The sequence below is a fragment of the Sinocyclocheilus anshuiensis genome, unplaced genomic scaffold (assembly GCF_001515605.1).
Source record: "Sinocyclocheilus anshuiensis isolate Anshui unplaced genomic scaffold, SAMN03320099.WGS_v1.1 scaffold189, whole genome shotgun sequence".
NCBI lineage: Eukaryota > Metazoa > Chordata > Actinopteri > Cypriniformes > Cyprinidae > Sinocyclocheilus > Sinocyclocheilus anshuiensis.
The window spans coordinates 325,952-346,522 of NW_015540861.1; the positions used below are offsets into that span (position 1 = coordinate 325,952).

At 40.4% G+C, this 20,571-nt stretch overlaps 1 protein-coding gene across 5 annotated transcripts in view; it reads right to left on the bottom strand.

Moving 5' to 3' along the window:
• The window catches only part of LOC107688001 (mediator of RNA polymerase II transcription subunit 13-like), a 55,261-nt gene that overhangs the window by 21,811 nt on the left and 12,879 nt on the right, over positions 1-20,571 (bottom strand). For all 5 annotated transcript variants that reach the window (XM_016485533.1, XM_016485532.1, XM_016485531.1 and 2 more), the window contains exons 2-7: positions 9,993-10,227; positions 1,901-1,985; positions 1,298-1,378; positions 821-960; positions 529-723; positions 307-444 (exon numbers count right to left, since the gene is read on the bottom strand). In XM_016485533.1, the coding sequence (XP_016341019.1) occupies positions 307-444; positions 529-723; positions 821-960; positions 1,298-1,378; positions 1,901-1,985; positions 9,993-10,227 (874 nt within the window). The remainder of the gene's footprint in view (positions 1-306; positions 445-528; positions 724-820; positions 961-1,297; positions 1,379-1,900; positions 1,986-9,992; positions 10,228-20,571) is intronic.

Here is a 20,571-nt window from a genome sequence, read left to right on the forward strand (position 1 = left end):
AAAATGCATTATGAAAAAAAATTATTCAGCTTTAAGACAGAAGATAATAGTGTCATTATTCAGCTTCACGTTTTGTTCTCATCTGATCAGTGTCAGTGCTGTCAAACTGATATTACTTCATATTAAAGGGTTAGTTCACCCAAAAATTAAAATTAGCCCACAAATTACTCACCCTCATGTATATTAAGTGTTTAAATCCCAAATGTTTCATGGATTTTAAAAGGTTCTTCATGGAACCACAGATGCCAATGAAGAAGCTTTATTTGTGAGAGCGTACAACACTAGAAGATATTTTGGGAGTGTTACCTGAGCAGGGCCGTCCCGGTGAGGTGGGGGGTGTGAGGGGCGTCCCGCAGCTGGAAGAATCTCTGAGCAACACCTGTGCAAGTGCGTCACTCTGAGCCACCAGAACTAAGGCTTCTGGGTAAACCATCCGCACTCCTCCTAAACACAAACACACACACAGACGTGAGGTCTCTCACAACACCGACACACACAATTACACTTGTGTTGTTATGAGGTGCTGACCTACGATGACCTCGAGTGCAACATAACTGTGAGGGTCAAAGGTCAGGTCGCCATCCTCGCCATTCGTCTCCCTGTGTTTCAGCACCATGGGGTAGAAATGACTCCAGTCCTCCATGAGTTTCCGCACCGCAGGGTCGCTCATCTTAAACGCCCGACCCATCAGCGTCCCGCACAGGCCGTACGGACTCAACACCACTACAACACAGACACACACACACGTAACGCTCACCATCATGTATGATGCTGGTTCATGCAGCAGTGCAGTGAATGTAGTGAGGATGATGGGACGAACCCTGCAGTGAGCGGCTCTGAGCCAGACGCACGTGCTCCTCTGTCACATGATACAGCTGCTGATGCTGTGAAACCTCCACGCTGGTGCACACGCTGCTGTCGCCATGCAGGAAGAACGAGAAGCAGCATGACAGGTGCTCACTGCACACACACACACACACAGACAGAGAGAGAGAGAGAGAGAGAGAGCTAAACAGTCTGAAGTACAGTATGTGAAACCACATGTGCATGTGTTCATCACTGTATGAGCCTGCAGGGGGCGACAAAACCAAACACTCCTCAAACTCTCCTCCCTTAGCGTTCCTCAAAAGCCCCTCAAACACTCATCTGGTGTGGCATCTGCTGCTGTGAAAGCATTTCCTCTGAGGAGTTTGTTGTGCGTTATTCACACTTTCATAATCAGAGATGTTTAGAGTTTCACTTCTGCAGTGACACATGAAGAAAGGCTTGTAGATGAAGATGCTAGTTGGATGCTCACCTGCTGCTGAGGGGTTTCTCAGTCTTGTGCGGCTTGACAAACCACTTCCCAATGCGAACAAAATCTTTATCCATCAAACATCTGGAAAATCAAACACATCAGCCATTCCAGGTTCATCAATTGAACAAATCAGTGAAGCTAGTACTGTGTATAATGGGCAGGTGTGTGTGTAGAGTATGAACCATATACAGTATCAGTATGTGTACGGTATGAGCATGTACAGTATCAGTGTGTGTACGGTATGAGCAAGTACAGTATCTCTGTGTGTACAGTATGAGCAAGTACAGTATCTCTGTGTGTACATTATGAGTGTGTGTGTGTGTGTGTGTGTGTGCAGTATTAATATGTACAGTATGAATGTGTGTACAGTATGAGCATGTAGAGTATGAACGCTAGTACAGTATGAACGTGTGGACATGTGTGTATAGTATGAGTGTGTGTGTGTGCAGTATTAATATGTACAGTATGAATGTGTGTACAGCGTGTGTACAGTATGAGCATGTACAATATGGATGTTTGTTCAGTATAAATGTGTGAACAATATGAACACATGTACAGTAAGAGTGAGTGTACAGTATAAGCATGTACAGTATGAACATGTACCTCTCCAAGAGATTGTGAATAGCCTTGAAAAGCAGTGTCCGGCACTCGTATGACAGGCCACATTCCCACAATCCCTCCTCCACCACTGTAAGACAATCCCACAACACAGAAGTTAATCACCACTATCTGTATTGTTACAAAACTACACACACACACAGAGCAGTGGATCTGAGGGTTATCGTGTGTGTTGCTCATCTGTCATCTCATCTTGCAAGCGCTCAGACGCCCCTTCAGCAGCAGCACTCAATGCCTGCTCTGAAGGGCCCCTGAGGCCCCTGAACGACACAGAAACACATCAGATGCTCATATTCATACAAAACAAAAGGAAACATACAGCTGCAAAACAGTCATAACAGGACAAAACACACAGAAACATGAGATCCAAAACAAATGAAGAGGCATGTTTCTCCTCACTAAACCCTTTTCTGGGATGCTCTCGAAATGATTTTAACCAGCTGGTCTTGAGCTAATTCTGAGTGGATGTATGAAGTCCGTTCTCCTTGTGTTCACACTAACAAATGAATATGTTACACAAAGTTTGGCAACCAGAAAGACTTTTGTCTCAGTATATCTATTGCTTCATATTTTGAAAACTTCCTTTTGTGATGTGTTTTGATTGAGAAGTGTGCTTGTGCAATATTTATATAAAATATATGGTACTTGTTTTGATATATTTTGACATGTAATGGCAATGACATTTATACATTTAAAATCGGTGCTTTAAAGGGGTCATATGATGCGATTTCAATGTTTCCTTTCTCTTTGGAGTGTTACAAGCTCTTGGTGCATAAAGAAGATCTGTAAAGGTGCAAAGACTAAAGTCTCAAATCCAAAGAGATATTCTTTATAAAAGTTAAGAGTCAACCACGCCTACCTAAAACGGCTCGTTCTAACACGCCCCCACATGTCTAGGTCACGATGTGGGAAGATTTGCATAACGCCGCCCAAATGTTCACGCAAAGAAGGCGTAACTTTTATTCTCGCTGTAGTATTGTTGCTGCCGCCATGTCGTGAAGGCGCTGTGTGTTTCGTTGTGAAAGCGAAACTACTTTGTTTGGCCTTTCAAAAGAGGACGATATCGCTTCGTCATGCCTAGAACTGATCCGTGCTGGTCGCTGAGGAAATACATCAACTTCGCGCTGTGGATCGCCGGATCGGCTTTCACCGTGGACGAAGCGGAGTCCAGCCCGGGGTCGTCACATGTGGTTTCCGCAAGCCCGCCGGCCGCTCTTTCGTCGAATCCACCGGCCGTTCTTAAGCCCGCCGGCCATTCCTCACTCTAGGCCTCCGGCCGCCACTCACTCTAGCCCGCCGTGTGTGACGCTGTGTGTTTCATTGTGAAAGCGAAACTACTTTGTTTGGCCTTCCAAAAGAGGACATGACTAGAAATCAGTGGTTAAGTTGTATTTACAACACTGTTCCAGAACAGTTCAACCCAAATATTTGGATGTGTGCAGCGCATTTTATGGAGGACTGTTTCCTAATCCTGGAAGAGTAGACTACAATGCCAGCTGTTCTGACTCACAGTCTGTAAGTAAGTTTTTTATATTTAAAGAATTTGCCACTGACGATTCAAACGCGAGTTTTGAGCAGTGTAGAGTAGCGCTTGTTGTTTGTCATTTCTCCGATCACAAATGCAGACATGGTTTTATGTTTACTGGCATGAAGCGGCACGATAAAAAGCATAAAACGCGTAAAAAGACAGTCATTATAATCCGTAATTATGTCCCCATTGGATGCAACAAATGCCTCATTTATAATGGGTTTTAATGTTTTTGTCTCGTTGCTCCGGCCGGGATATGGTAAGTGCCGTAACATTTCCGTCACATTCTTGAGGTATTCGGCCAATCACAACGCACTGGATAGCTGGCTAATCAGAGCACACCTCGGGTTTCAGACCGATGAGCTTTGTAAAAATCAACGTGTTTCAGAAAGGCAGGGCATTGAGGAGAAATAATAATGTACAGTATGTGGAAAATAATGTGTTATTTGAACCTTAAACCGCATAAACATTTCATTACACCAAATACACAAAATAATGTTCTTTTTAGCAACATCATATGGGTCCAAATACTTTTGTTTAAATGAATTTCATTAGCACCTTACAGTATATCTCTAGGGAAACATGTTGAACACAAAAAACATCTGCTCATGTGTGAAGACGGGACAAACTAGAACAAAGGAAGAACATAAAAAAAGTATTTCAAAACCAATGGAAAAGAACATGGTGGAGCTTGAGACATGAAGAGACATGAATGTTTAGACAAAATAACACTGACTGTGTACTGTTGTGTGGCGCTAGCCTGTCACACAACAACACCTGTACACATGCTGCCAATGACATGCACATCAATATATCACTGCAAAGACACAGCCACAGTGTGAAATATTAGAATTAATTAATTAAGTTCTGAGAAATGTTTTTTGAACTAGATAATGTTTGAGAAGATAAACTGATTTAATTGAGTGGAAAGTAAAGCCACTCCAACTTCACCAACTCACCATGAGACAAAGGATCAGGGGAAAAAAAGTTTGTTTGTCTAAGCCATTTTGAGTGAAAGTAAGAAGCTAAAACATGCATAAAGCACTGAACTGAGGCTTTGAGAGACCTGAATCTCTATCCAGCATACGCTCAATGACAGACACAAACCAGTGGAGCACACGCTGGTGTTTGGGTGTGGCGGCGCTCCATGATCTGCTGCTTTGTTGATGTTTCACAGCAGACTGAATGAAATTTCATACTTGCCAGAATTCCCTAATAACCATGGCAACACAGCCAGAGAACACACACACACACACTCACTCACTCACAAACACACACACTGTACTGCTAATGGAGACAGACAGTCAGACGAGCGGCACTGAGTGAAGATCTGACAGTCTGTACCTGCAGCTCTCTCTCTCTCTCTCTCACAAACACACACACGTGATGAGATCTACACACTACATGTGTCTCATGTGACGGTATGTGATACACACTCAGCTCTATCAACAGTGTTTGTCAATTCAAGTAAAAATAATTTTGATCTCTTCTCTATGTATTTATTCTTCAAAGACAGTCATGCACTTGTCATTGATCTGCTCAGACTTTTGAAAGCAGAAATGTGCAGTTCATGTTTTGTTTAATCCTATGATTTATGATTTGATCTGTAAAGCGTGTGAATGATCTCTATGAGGTAGTGCTGCGGTGTTGAACATCTACTGACATGTTTCTGACGTGATGTGCATTTGCTGTCTTTCTGCTGTCTGCGACACACAGACACGATGCACTGGAATTCATATTTTACAGAAACAATGAAACCGAAATTGTAAAGTTTTATTTAGTTGGAAACCAATTTTGGTTGTAATTTTACTTATTACATTTGGGGGTAACTGAATCCGGCATGTTTTCAGGGTGTTGTATTCTCAGCTGATAAATTCAATTTGTCAATCTTGATATCTCAGTCGAATAGCCAAAATTTTGGTGCATCACTGTGTGGCTTTACATGGACATGACATGAAATACAGTATGTAACTTCACACAGACCAGATCAGCAAGTGATTGTGTTTGGTGGTTTCTGAAATAGTTTGGATATGTATACATCCACTGAAAGCATATTACTGTAAGCACATGAGGTCTCAGATGAGTTTTTGTTTTTAAAGTGGTAAGAGACTTTAGTCCTGAAATACAACGCTTGTTTTGAACCTGCAGCACTCATTCAAGCTGTTATTACTTCCACACTCGTATGATCTCACATGCTTCAGTAACTGGCCAGCAGATCTTGAGTGAGTTCACACGTGTTTATTTCAGGCTGCTCGCTCTCTGCTCAACACAAATGAGCAGTGACTGAACTGGGTCGCCACTGCATGTGCTGCAGCGCCTCAGTCTGACCACTAGTGGGAGTCGTACTGGTGGTGCCGCTGCACACAAAGCTACTATTGAGTCATGCAGCCGATGCCAGCAAGTCTTCTTCAGTCCGTCTGATCGATACACTGAGAAGCAGAGGCCACGCACTGCACACTGAAAGAATGCGGGACTGAACTACCTCAGTGATCAAGTGTGTGTACAGTTCACACGTTACTCATGAAATTGATGACTGAGACAGTGGTAACCATAGCAACGTTTTGATGTCTTGCAGCTGAGAACAAGAAACTTGGTGCCAGCAGATTTACCCTTTTTTTTTACTAACCCACCATTGATAGACCATTGATAGATTTTGTTTGTTCATAAAGCAGCCAAACACTTTTAGTCTTGCCATCTCCACTTGTTCAGGCTTGTTTTTTTCCCATAAAGTGGCTCATTAATATAGGCAGTCATGGGTTGTGATATTTTAGTGCTTTCCAAAATATAGTATTTTGGCTTATTAAGGTTTATTTTAGGCTTCTTTAGGTTATATTAAAGATGAATCAAGTATGAAAACACGTGTGAGAGACATCTGACAGACTCGCACATGAGTTCCCTCTGTCTATCTGTCCAGCCATCTGTCTATCTGTCCGTGTGTGTGTGTGTGTGTCTGTCTGTCTGTCTGTGTCTCTCTATGTGTGTGTCTGTCTGTTTGTCCATCTGTCTCTGTTATCACACAGTACAGGAATGTTTCCAGAGTTCTTCTAATGTGCCATTGACAGCAGTAAAATAAATTGTCATAATAAACATTCATGTAAATGTTCCCTCTCCATCCACAGCACATGCAGGCTGGTCTGTGTAATTCAGTCTTCAGTGAAAGGATTGTAAGTGCTTTTGGAGTTGTATGACCACATGAACTCAGTCTGACAGCACATTCAAAAATAAAATCATGTCTGGAGCGTGTGTTTCCAGGTAAAAAGACGAGTAAACTGACACACAAACCTCCAGCTTTCACAAAACTCCAGAAACTCATTCACACGTCTCAAACTGTTGTTTGACTTTTGCGTGTGTGTCATTTTTTCGTAAACGTGGACCAAACTGTAGGAATCTCCAGAAACTCCGTCACTCTCTCTCTCTGCTCAACATCATGATCCATCCACATCAGCTCATCTCATGCTCATCCCCTTTAAAAACTCCACAATCACACACACTCACATGCCAATCACAGGTTTCTGCTGTCATAAACGCTCACTGACTGACTGTGTATGAAGAACAGAGCAGTGTGTCAGTGAACAGAAGAGACAAATGCATCAGTAACAACATCAGGAATCGAACTGCACTGACTCTAATCAGCCAATCATCAGCAGCTCTTCATTCAGGCCACCTGCTATGATTTATGGAAAGGGAAACAAGCAAGAAGAATCTGTTCCCTTCATGATGCCTGTATTCTCTCGACTGAAGTCATAAAGCTGCATTGCTGAGAGCGGCTCTACATCGACTCAATGACAGCATGCATGTGAATGACACAAGAACACGTCACATGATACACACAACACACGGCAGTGACCCCTGCTCCAGATCTCACTCCAGTGGCGCTTACATGATACTAATAATCCACTGTAATTTAAAAACAAAAATGCCATGGACATTTTTATATCGAGTATAGATTTTTCATATGCCTAGTTCTAAAAATGCTTCATAAGATAAAACTTGTAAGTAAAACATGTATAATTTTTCAATCCTGCAAATTACGAGCACATTTATTTTCCTGATAATTAATCCGTTAAATACTGTTGTGGACAGTAGAGACCCTTGAAGTCAAAAAAGGTTATGAATCACTGAATTATGGGGAAATTAAATCAATTATGTTGGTAGTTTAGCAATTTTGACATTCCTAAAAGTCACTGACATTCTTTATGATGTTTTTATGTTCTGTGTCAGAATGTGCTGATGTTTATTTGTGTTGAAGTGTTTGGTTGTTAAACTGCTTCCAGCCAAAATATGAGTCAATAATCCATAATAACACTTTGTCCAGTGAAAAAGTCCATCCACTGTTGTCTCTCACATCAAAATCCACCCACATATTTGTTTAGAACTGTTTTGGCTTGTAAACAGCGCTTGCTCTGTGCATATTTCTCTCCTGATTTAGATCAGACTACTTTTTAGACTACTCGTATTTTAGTGAAAAACATCTCAATGATGGATTTGTTACTTACAAACATGCAGCTTTTGGCTTCACAAGACATTAATTGATGAACTGAAACTGTGTGGATTACTTGTGGATTATTGTGATGTTTTTATCAGCTGTTTGGACTCTCATTCTGACGGCACCCATTCACTGCAGAAGATCCATTTTTGGGTGAACTATTCCTTTAATATGTCATGTGTTTAAGCAGGACTGAAACACACACCGGACCAATCAGAGGCCATTGCTCCGCTTTATAATAGTGTATGAGAGGAGAAGAAGCCAGTTAACATTCAGGATCTTCACCGCAGTCGTCATCATCACTCACTGTCTCTTTTCATCTGCTAAACTTTGAGTGTGTTTCTGCTGTTTGAGGAAGTAGCGCGAGTCACTGGTTTCCTGTGCAGAAAAAATGACTGTTCACTCCAGCAAACAGTGACGCGGTGCTTCCTTGTTCATGATGATGATGCTTTAACACTGCTCTCGACTCATTCATTCCTTCCATTCAGGTGCACTGAGGCCTAAACAGGAAGTGACTGTGGTCATGCCCAGAAAAACCAGGAAGTCCTGTGAAACATTACCAGCAGACGTCAGATTCTCCTTGCCGGTTCGAAACATCTCAGCGAGTGACAACAGCGCGTCAGATTGTTACGCATTATTACAGGTGCAATAATCCTGTGTGTGTGTAAATAATGATGCAGACGATTTTGCTTAATAAGTGATTATGGGTGAACACACGTCATCAACTGTCACTCAAATCACCACCACTCAGTCATTATATCACAGTAACAGTATACATCACAATATAATAATCAATTTCAGAGTTTGGGACTGAAAGCCTTATTTTCTGACAGGTGTGGCTCTCAAACCGTCCCGTTCTTAGCAGCTCTTATACAGTATTCGCTCACGGATCTTTTAATATGAAACACGGTGTAATAAAAGCGAGAGATTTTCTCCATCAATCATCAGCATGAGAGAGATTTATGATTTTGCTGAAACAATCATTTCAGAGTGGATGCTGACGAGAAGAAGGGAAAATGTGAAAACTGTAGATGAGAGGATATTTGGGAACGGCACACATGCAAGAGAGCAACGAAAAGCAAACACATACTTGCTGTTTAAAACAACATCATCCCTGTATCATCAGGACAGCAACTCCAGCCATGAGCGTCCAGATCTCTAATCATGCTCAGGAATACAGTTTATATATACAGTGCACAGCATAAATGAGTAATGTTAAAATTTGTCATGAACTTGGTACACTCAGTGCCAAGAAGGGTCAGACCAGTATACTTTAAGTTCTGGAGGACATACTAAGTACTAGAATATTATACATTTTCTGAAAAGGTCATTGAAGAGCAACATTTACATGACTGTTCACACTTTAAAAACATGCACTTTGTAATACTGTCAAACTAAAAGTTTACTTTAAAGTACACATAATAGTTCAAATAAATTTAAATGATTGTTTTAATAATCTTTTAAAGAAATACACTTATTTTGATGTGTCAACTAGCATACTACATAAAGCACATGTAAAGTACTTGATTATAATTTTAACTGTAGTGTGTTATTCAATATTACATTTAAAGTTAATATATTCTAAATATACTAAATTGCAGTTTCATCATTAAAAATATATTGAAATGCATGACAGGTTTCGATAGAAATGACATGACAATAGAAATTAAATGACATTGATAACATCCCTGTTTTCTCCAGAGCTGCTAGATTAATTGAGCTCATTCCATAATTGATGAACTTGATGGACTTCAACTGAAAAGTTGACTATTGTCTTCTATTTAGAGGTGCTTTGCAGCATAAATGAACTCTGTTTGCATCATTGAATCACTGTTTTCCTGTTTAACACTGTAAAGCAGCTATGCTGACACAATCTGCATTGCATAAAGTGCTATATAAATGAAGGTAAAAAAATTTTTAAAAAAAATAAATGTAAAGTATATTTTAGTTTACCATAAATGCCATTAGTACATTCAGCAGTACTTTAACCATATTTCAAAGACAATAAAAGTAATTCTGAAATTATTTGTGGTTGCTGTTTAGCATCAGTTAGTCAGTCTTACCCTCCAGCTCACGGTGGATGATGTCAGTCAGGTTTGGTTCTTCACCCCACCAGAAGATCCAGAGCTCTTTGGCATCCGGTTTGATCTTGCGCCTCCACACACACAGCAGGTTCGCACGAACGCACTGCATGAAGCTGCGCAGAACCGGATCGTCCTGCGCTGGAGCGGAAATCCCCGGCCCGTACGCCAGACCACCTGCGCTGTAGCAGCGCCATTTAATGCCAGTCAGCTCTGCCTGCACAGGAGAACAATTAACACATCAAACGATGAACAATCCCCTACACGCTGAGACACGTGAATGTAGTCATGTCATGAATACAATAGTTTATCTAATTAAACAATCAACCCAGAGTCATGTGATTATCATATAACCCTTCGTTCACAACACATGGATCTGTACATGCCATTTATAATGTCATATCACTGTAATGAACAGCATTTGATAAGTAAATGATACATGATAAAGAGCAGCTCTATATACAGTATATCTGATAACGCTGCATTCTAATTCTCCTGTTTATATGGCCACTATCTCTGGAGATTAATAGTCACAGTATCTTGATTTTGGGTCACTGCAAGCACCACTGTCTGAAACAGCACATGTGCACAGACATTTACTGAGGAACACCAGTGAAATAGTCTTGATAATGAATGCTGCATTACAATTAACACATCACTGTCAATGTAATAAATCAATATAAAAAACATCAGAGACTATAACACCAGGAAAAAAAATATTCTCCCTTTCTTACACTGTCAACTAGTTTATTAAACAATTGCTGATCATTGTTTTTCTTTTTGATGTGTGTATTATGCATATTATGTGGTATGAATAAGGTGAAAGTATGTGATATTCCACCTGTGGGAGCCAAAGACACATTTGAATGAGAATGGATAACAAAGATTCAATTAAACAGGTAGACAAATCAAATGTTAACTCTATCAGCTGTGTAGTTCTGTTCATTTTAACTACATGATCAGCGTGTTGAGTTTGAGAGAGACACAGCGGTGTTAGAAATCCTGTCAATCAGTGTTTGACATCTTCAGCGTGTGGTTTGTGTGAAGGATCAGAGAGGAGCGTGAGAAACTGCTGCTGCATCACATCAGACCTGACGAGCTTCAGCTGATCGGACAGGCTGGAAACACACGCATCTGCACACAGAGGAACTGAACTAACAGAATTCTCTCTTAATGAAGAGAAGTAAGTGAGAAGCTTCATGAGCAGCAGAAACGATCAGCCGCATAACTGATTCAGCAGATCTCACAGCTGATATCTGAAGAACATGAACATGAAATTCTCCAGAAAGCAAATGCACACATGTGCACATTTCACCTCTGTTTACTTAGATTCTAATTCAAATATCACTGTCACAACAGAATTTGTCCTGTCCTGCACTTTCTGTCCAATCTTGTTATGCTTTGGCAATTACCCTTTCAAAATAATAGTTTGATATTCACAGTATTTATGATGGTGACATCTTCAATAATATTTCCTATCACATGCTTCAAACAGAAGTAAGTTAGTTCATCAGTCTTTATCAGTATACAGTGTATCACTGGCCTCATTACGCATGAGAATACTGACTGTAAGTAATGTGGTGGAGTTTAATGGTATCTGCTGGCTGAGGTCCTTTTTGGCACTCGAAAGTCCTGCAATCTAATCTGTTTGGCTGGTTGTATGCAACTTCTGAGTGTAACTTCCAAAATGCAATACAAGGATTTTATCAGTTCACCTGGAAACAAATGTGAATTTACAAGGTACTGGGTTGATACAGCAAGAGCTTCTGAGCAGAACTAGTGCCTGAGTTTACTAACAAGTAAAGTAGATTTCCACAAGCAGAACTGTTCTGCACTGTTTTCTGAGGTATTTGCACCAGGGTTATTATAGTTAACTAAATCTAAAAAAAAATAAAAAACACAAACAAACAAAAAAAAAAAACATCAAAATAATAATTTCTAATTTTTGTTTAGTTTAACTCGATGTACTAAAATAACTAAAACTAAAATAAAAAAACGATATAGACATTTAAAAAAACAATAACTTATAAAAAATAACAAACAACAAAATTGCTAAAACTTCAGTAAAAATGAAAATAAAATGAAAATGGAAAATACAAAATAAAATCGAATTCAATATATTCAAAAATTACAGTATCTCAATAACACTAAATAACATTGACGTACACAGCAAAAATATATATATTTTTTGTATTGATATTTTTTATGTATCTTGCCAATATCTAGAGATTCTTAAAACAAGAAACATTTATTTGAGAAGCAACACGTTATAAGACTGTATAAATACACTTAAAGAAAAGATTTTGTATATTTTAACGGACAGATCATGGAGTCCATACGTGTGTGCTGTTTTCCAGTGTTGTTGTACAAATTTTCTGCTGTCATTGATTCATTTGTTTTTCTATTATTGTGGTAATAACTATTTCAGATAACGGTGTCTCTAAGCGGCAGGTAAACATGTGGTTAGTCGCTGTAGATGCTGGTCAGGTCGTCAGAATAAGTTGCGGTGTGATCATCTGCTGTTTAATCAAAGCTCTGGCTAAGCAATACAACCTGGTTACTCCACCAGTGTTTACTCAAATTATACTGATCACAATAAACTGAACAGTTCGGCTGTAACCTCTTCACATGATATGATACAAAGGTTAAACGTTCCTGAGATGCTGCTGCACAAATTGCACTTTTTCCTGAGAACAACCCAGAAATGCTGCTGCATCGACATGCCCTGAGCAAAAAACTAGACGAGTGTAAAAACAAACATCATCTGAAACGAGAAAGACTTCCTGATGGCAACAGCTCTGATCTGCTGGACTCCTGAAACACACACACACACACACACACACACACACTATCTCTCTCTCACACACACACACGCACACAGTGACCTCAGGCCGTCCTGGGTCACACTTGCAGATCTGCTGTCATCTCCACTCATATCCGTGGTTTGAAGTGTTCACAGGATCAGGAAATAATGCTGATGTCAGTCTATTCTCCTGCAAAAGCGTTCCTGCAAGTATTTGCTAATGTACCGTGTGATGCTCTTAACTCCATGTACATCCACAAACATGCTATAAACATACTATAATGCAGCTGGTTATTCAAGCTGAATGAGTTAGGATGACATTAGTGTTAAGAGCAAGGCTTAAATCTAAATTGTAGTACAAGACGTGAGTAAGTCATTCACACAGATTCACACCGGATTACAAACCTACTGCAGAAACATCAATGAAAAAGGCAGAAAGTGCACATGAACACTGAGCTTCATCGGTACAGTCATCCAGAGCTTCTTCTGCTATCACGTCTGGAAACACTTCCATAAACTCTACAAGCACTCCCAACAGAGAGTATGAATCTGAGACTGTAGATCATGGTTCTTCAATCTGGACCTCAAGGGTCACCGTCCTGCCGAGTTCAGATCAGACGCACCTGCACGTATGTTTCTAGTAGGGCTGTCAAAATGGCTGAAAAACTAAAATTCTAATTTTGTACTTAAATATTATCAAAATTCGAATTTAAAATGCATAATTTCAGTTAGGGTGAAGAAAAGCTTTTGGCTTCTCTTCTGAGGCCACAAGAGGGCGCATCGAGCAAAATATTACGAATGTACGTTTCTTCAAAGCATAAGATAACATAAGATAACATAAGCATAAAAAAAGTGCATAATGTTTAAAATAATGTTTATAAACCAATTATAATTAAGTTGCTTAAACAACTATAAACAAAACAGCATCATGTATGTATGCATAGTTTAATACAAAGGGCGGAAAGCCAATCACACAGAGTACATTTTTCATTTAAAAACATGAGATGCAGTGGGATGGGGAAAAAAGCCCGCCATAAAGTCTCGATATATGTTTTTTTTCAAAGTTAAGCTTGCATTAATTTTACATGGCTTTCTAAACATGCGGCTCCTTTGTGCGAGATGCGAGTGCAATGGTGATAGATGTCCCTCTAGAAAATGCGCAAAATATGCGTTCTTTGTGAACGGCTTGGTTTCAGTTTTGATGTAAATAAGATCTTCTCCGCATTGATGTTCTCTTTTTCCGCAATATTTTTAATGAACAACGCAGCAGCGCCGCATCTAGTGGCTTCAACTGGATAGGCTAACAAAAACATTGTAATGCAACGACACTTACATCGTCATCGCATCTCGTGCGCCACTGATAAGGCTGCCTGACGCACACCTATAATTGGAATGCAACGTTTTTGCATTCGAATGTGGATTTTTATTTTAAATTTGACGAATATTCGAAATTCAAATTTTTTTTTTTTGCAGCCTTAAGTTTCTAGTGATCCTGATGAGCTTGATCAGGACCGTGGATAAACTCTGCAGGACAGTCCAGATCTGAAGAACCTGCTGTCACATCACACACTAATGATCAGACACAGTCACTGAGACGAGCCCCGATGAAACAAACCAACACATGATCACGTGACAGGTCTCCAGATTTATTTTGTTCAGGGACAAAAACAAAGGAAGCTACTGATGAACATATACGCCAGATATTACAGTGTTTTCTTAGCATTATAAGTACAGTCACCTGGTGGAGTTTGGGTTCTTTGCTACTGTCACCTTTGGCATGATTAGTTAGGGTTCAAAAGGCACTTAATATTCAGTAATATTATCAATTTAACAGCACTGACACTATCAGAACAAATCTGAACTGATCTCAATAATGACTCTACTGTCTGCTGTAGAGCTACTTTACAGCTGAAACCGAATTAGTTTCCTAAATAATGACTTTTGCAACATTAACACTGTTATTTTCCTGTTTATTACTGTGAAACTGCTTTAAAATCTGTATTCTATAAAGTGCTATAGAAATAAAGGTGACTTGACTTGACTAAGTACATAGCAATGTTAATAAGCCTGAACAGACATCACAGTTTGAAAAAGATACGGGTAAACTGTTATTTACGGAGCCACATGAAAAAAAAAACCCAAGATATCATGGCCACGAATCAAGAATTGATTCCCACGATTTAGTCATACAACCTTGTTTTAGTTAAATACATTTTTCTTCTGTATGTCATATGCGGGGCTCCGTATTTATTCAGTGTTTGTTCTCTGACGGGATCAATGACAAAAGGAGGCCTGTAGGGTCTGTCGACACAAAATATAGTGTCCATGAAACATTAGATGTGTTCTGATCGGCACTGGAGACTCAACAGCATCGACCGAGGCGTTTTTATTGCTCCTCTTAAATTATCACAGTAATAAAAGCATCTCCATGCCTTCCACAAAGGACATCAATAACAGAACTCACAGAGACACCAGCTCCAGTAGGAGAACCGTAGAGCTGATAATGAGCCAACAATCCGACCCCTTCAATTAACCCACTGGAATTAGATGATCCCAATCACTGTGTCGTTTCTCGTTTTGGACTCGCTCGAGTTTGAGAGGAGCACAGGACGTCCCGCAGGCCTCAGGCCTCTAAACAGGCGCTTTCATTCTGCTGCCACCTTTACCAGGCCACACAACAGCAGAAGGTGCCGCTGCACCCGTTCCGTCACAGAAATCAGCCCCGGGTGCGCGGAAAAGAAAAGCGACCTAATTAGAACAGGTGTCGTCCCGCGGGCGGAGTTATGGACGGACCTGCCAATCAGCCAAGAGCCTCGCGCCACAGAACGCCGTGTCAAGCGCCGACTTCTCACCTGTCAAGGGCCACTACAGAGGGCAAACGTGCCTGATGTAGTTATGAACAATGAACAAAGCTGACTGAAGCCGCTTCGCTGGCAAACAAAGGTCACGAGGCAGATTCGCTTCAAAACAGCAGAGCAACCTAAACCGCTGTCCCTGTATACGCTGAATTATTAACAGGCAGATAAATAAACCAAAGCCTCCTTTACCAGCTCGTCTCATGTGTGACTTAATTTACTCTGACAGGCACGGAGAGACGGGAGCGGGAAAGAGAGGGAAGTCAAAACAGTTGCTAGGCAACATACAACATCTGTAGGACTTCAGCAACTTATTCCATTTTCAGGATTCTGTCTCCAGGGTTACAGCAGAGCTATGCTGTTGCCAGGCATTCACGAGGCTTTTCTATTGACTGCACATGACAAAAGGGATATAATTCACACCAGCTCAGGGTTTCACATGCTTCGCAATCATATCTTCACTGGAAAACGTGAACAGTCTTGATTTGTCACCACACAGCTGACACCACGCTTCCGTCAGACAGGATCGTATCGCCGGATCAACCTGGCCTTCAAGGGCAAAGGGTACAAAGATCACCCGCTCAGATCTTCAGCTAGTACTCCTGTTTAACTACACATAACTATCTGTCTGCCCAAACAGACTCAAAATCAGACCCTCATTTGTCAGACAGTCTGGTCAGTCACTGTGTAGCTTTGTAATCTTTACATTTTCCAGACACTTTTATCCAAAGTGACTTACACTGCATTCAAGGTATACAGTTCCTGCATTCCTTTGGAATCGAACCCGTGACCTTGCAGTTGATGAAGCCATAGTCTGTTGAGTTGCTGAGTGGAAATCTTTGTCTGAGAAAGCAGACCAAACAAAGTCAGGATTCTTAGGTCACAGTAGTGTAATAATCCACACCTGAATGCATATCATTACAGCACTGTTGTGAGGATCACCATACATGTAACGTCACTGCATGCAAAATGAGCAGCAGCTGAAGAAATCATATTATCACAATATTTTTTTTCCAAGTCATATGATACCGATATTTATCACAATATTTATTTACCATGAATAGGGAAGGAATTTGATTTATTTTCCTCTAAATTCTGTTTTCCATTAGATTTTTTCCTGGATTGTGTGCTTTATGATTCAAAACAAATGTATCATATAATTGTGTCTAATGATATGACTTAATAACTCTTTAACAAATTTGCTGGATAGTGACATAAACAAACTCACAAAGTGCCTCAGTCAAAGCTAACAGTAGTGATCGTAGAGAACTGAGCGCTGCACCCTGAACAGGTCACAACCTACCACTGCAGATCGCCTTTTATATTCTACCACTTATTTGCTTGCCAAATGGGTGTGGCATTGATTCATAAAGTACAACCTGATTTAAATGCACATCCAACATAAGAACGCAGGACAACAGCTGCACTTGTGAATTTGCAGTTTCCGTTAATGCAACAAGCCTCACACAGTGGCTTCTTCTTCTTTAACGCTTATCTTCATATCAAGTTTTCATCCCTAACTGCTTTGGACACCTAGATAAAGACTAGATGCTGTGATTTACTGAGTTTGGGCCATCCCTCTAGATGAAGTCTCTGCAGTCGGGATGTAATAGACGGCTGCATTCAGCAGCACTGCTGGAAACATCAATATAACCTTGAGGCGGAGCAGACGGCTGTAGGACCATCGCCATCCTTTACATCCAGCATGCATGGTGGCGGGAGCAGCATGGGCTGCCAGTCGGCTTACATTTCTGCCAATTCTTCTTTGCTATTCCCTGGTGTGTCTCCACACGCAGGAACACCAGAGGCTAAGAATAGCACACAGCTGGCACTGCAGGGCTTACATATTTCACACTCAAACCACCAGCACTCACGAATATCAGCCTGCAGACGCAGCACTGACAAAGCTCAATGAAGCTGATCCTCTGCAGCGCTTCAGCCATTAAAACACGCATGAAATCCAGAGCTGCTTCTCATATTAGGAGGTCATTCGCTTAATTAGTGTTGTTAAAATTCAATGGTTCACTAGTACTAGTGAAGACAGTGATGTGCTGAATCCTCTATCACTGAGATGGTTGAGTGTGTGTTTATGCTCCAGTCATGAATGATCCTCAGATCACGTGTGTTGCTGAGAAGAGTGACCTGATACTGCACTGAGTGATCAGACCGTTTTCACCCGCTGGATCAGAAAACAGATTTAAAAAATCACACTGAAGAAGCAGCGGTGTAGTGCAGGGTATATGCAGGTATATGGCGTATACCCACTTCTTTATTAGTCGGCATTGTGTATGCATCATTCAGTAGTGTTCTGCATTAGTCTAAATCCATGGGCGGCGCTAGGGAGGGTCTAGCAGGTGCTTCAGCACCCCCAAGAAAGACCAAAGCACCCCCATAGCACCCCCCAAAAATGAAATAAAATAAAAGCATTTGACTCATAACGTATGCATAACTCGTGCAATGCAACGTGACGTGATTTGCAGTCGCGCTTTTCATAATGTCATTATAGCTTTTGATTTAAAAAATGGATCGGTTCCTTGTGCAAGTAGGCCTGCCCCCTACTAAAGATGTTTCTAGTCAACTAGTCGCACGTTTATATTAAATTGATTAATATAATATTTACTAAACCATCCTTTAGGCATAGGCGTGTATAGCCTATTCCGTGCTCAAGCGCGTGCATAAAGCTTGCCACAAAGCACCGGCAAAAGTAATGATTATGAATGTGCCCATGGAAAAGAAGACATTTTAATTATTTATTAATAAACTAGTGCTTTCTCAGTCAGTGTCAGCTGCAAAGATTAAGTTACCGAATGCCGACGCGGATTCGTCATCTCCACAGTAATGGACGTGCCATTAATAGCCTAGAGAGAAATGCACCTTTTCATACGGACTACATAATTAGATAATATATCTAGCGTAGCGTTAGTTCTGGCAGGTCACGTTAGTCAAGCTCGCATCAGCTGAATCTCAGCTGATCCCCATCAACCTATGGGAATATGACACCTATCTAAGTATTCCATTGTTGTGGCGCACTCCATTTCACAGAGACTGGCGGAAAGTGCATCCTGTTTATTTTCTCTATTTTACAAAAGTTCATAATTTTGGTGTTATTGTGAGTGTACATAAATAAAAGCAGAAATATTTTTTTACGAATGATGTAGCCTATTAGGCTACTCTAATTTGTATGACCAAAAATGACAGAATAGCCTATTTTAAGTTCTTTCCACAGGAAAAAAATGCAAGGGATTGCGCGGGCGCCTCCATGTCATGCAGTAAGCGCGATAATACTCCCACACTTCTCATTAACACTTGATATGCACATCTATTGCGCATATTAATCTAAATTAACGTCAGAGTGAACCACCATATAGCAGCCCTACTCCTTTCCATATGTGAGAGATCTTTGTCCTGTCTCCTACACTATAAGACATATCTGAGAAGCAGCTGTGGCGTTGCCCGAAACAGCAGCTTGGCACATTGGCCATCAATACACAGAGAGTGAAGGCTCTGATTTGAGACTGTAAATAACAAGTAAATACAGTATATGCCCAGTGCTTTTTGATGTCATATTGCCTTTGACTCACAATCCGAAATAATGCTTGTTCAGTGAATTTTAGGTGGACTGTATACAAATCTTTGGGAACTGACTGATCTATAGGCTACTTGTTTAATTTCATAAAAAGAAAAATGGTAATTAAATTGTGATGAGCCAAATAATCGTAATAAAATGTCACAAAATCGAGTGGACGATTTAGGCTATTTTATTATTATTAATAATAATAATAATAATAACAACAACAACAACAACATATTTTGGTCATATTTACTATTAATTGCCCAGCTCCCCCTGTCAATGATCTAGCACCCCCTCAGCACCTGCGTTCAAAATTCTCTGGCGCCAACCCTGTCTAAATCAGTGTTTACCAAACTTTTTGCTACGTGCACCCCTTTCTAGCTTCTAGCACCTCCACCACCTTAGTCCAGTTAAACACCACATTTTTAACTGCAATAATATAAATATTCATCGTATCCAGGCCTTGACATTAACTTTTTTGCTCACCAGCCACTGTGGCTAGTGGTTTTCCAAAATTACTAGCCACTCAGCATTTTTTTACTGGCCACAATTTTGTTGTTGGCAAATTACGTTTTATATGACTAAAATTACTGCATACTAAAATGTATTTAGATTGATTTAAATTGATGTCATTTTTTGCCTATTTAAAGGGCATTTTCCCCTGACCTTATTAAATGCATGTGTCATCTTTCATATCAAATTCTTACACTTTATTAATAATTTCACTTAATATAATAAGACACTATAGGGATGCTACCGATCAAATGAAATCAGCATTAACAAAACCGATCTTTCCACTGCAGAAGAAACAGAAGCAGCTGAAGTGGCATTTAGATGCATTTACACAGACAGTTTAAAGGGGTCATATGTTACAATTTCAAGTTTTCCTTTCTCTTTGGAGTGTTACAAGCTTCGTGCACAGATAAGATCCCTAAAGTTGCAAAGACTAAAGTCTCAAACCCAAAGAGATATTCTTTATAAAAGTTAAGACTCATCCACGCCCTCCTAAAACGCCTCGTTCAAACACGCCCCCACGTCTATGTCACTGTGTGGGGCGATTTGCATAACACCGCCCAAATGTTCACGCAAAGAAAGAAGGCGTAACTTTGATTCTCGCTGTAGTATTGTTGCTGCCGCCACCGCCATGTCGTGGAGATGCTGTGTTTCATTGGGAAAGTGAAACTACTTTGTTTGGTATTCCAAAAAAGGACACAACTAGAAATCAGTGGTTAAGTTGTATTTACAACACTGTTCCAGAACAGTTCAACCCAAATATTCAGATGTGTGCAGCGCATTTTATGGAGGACGAGGACTGTTTCCTGGGAGAGTAGC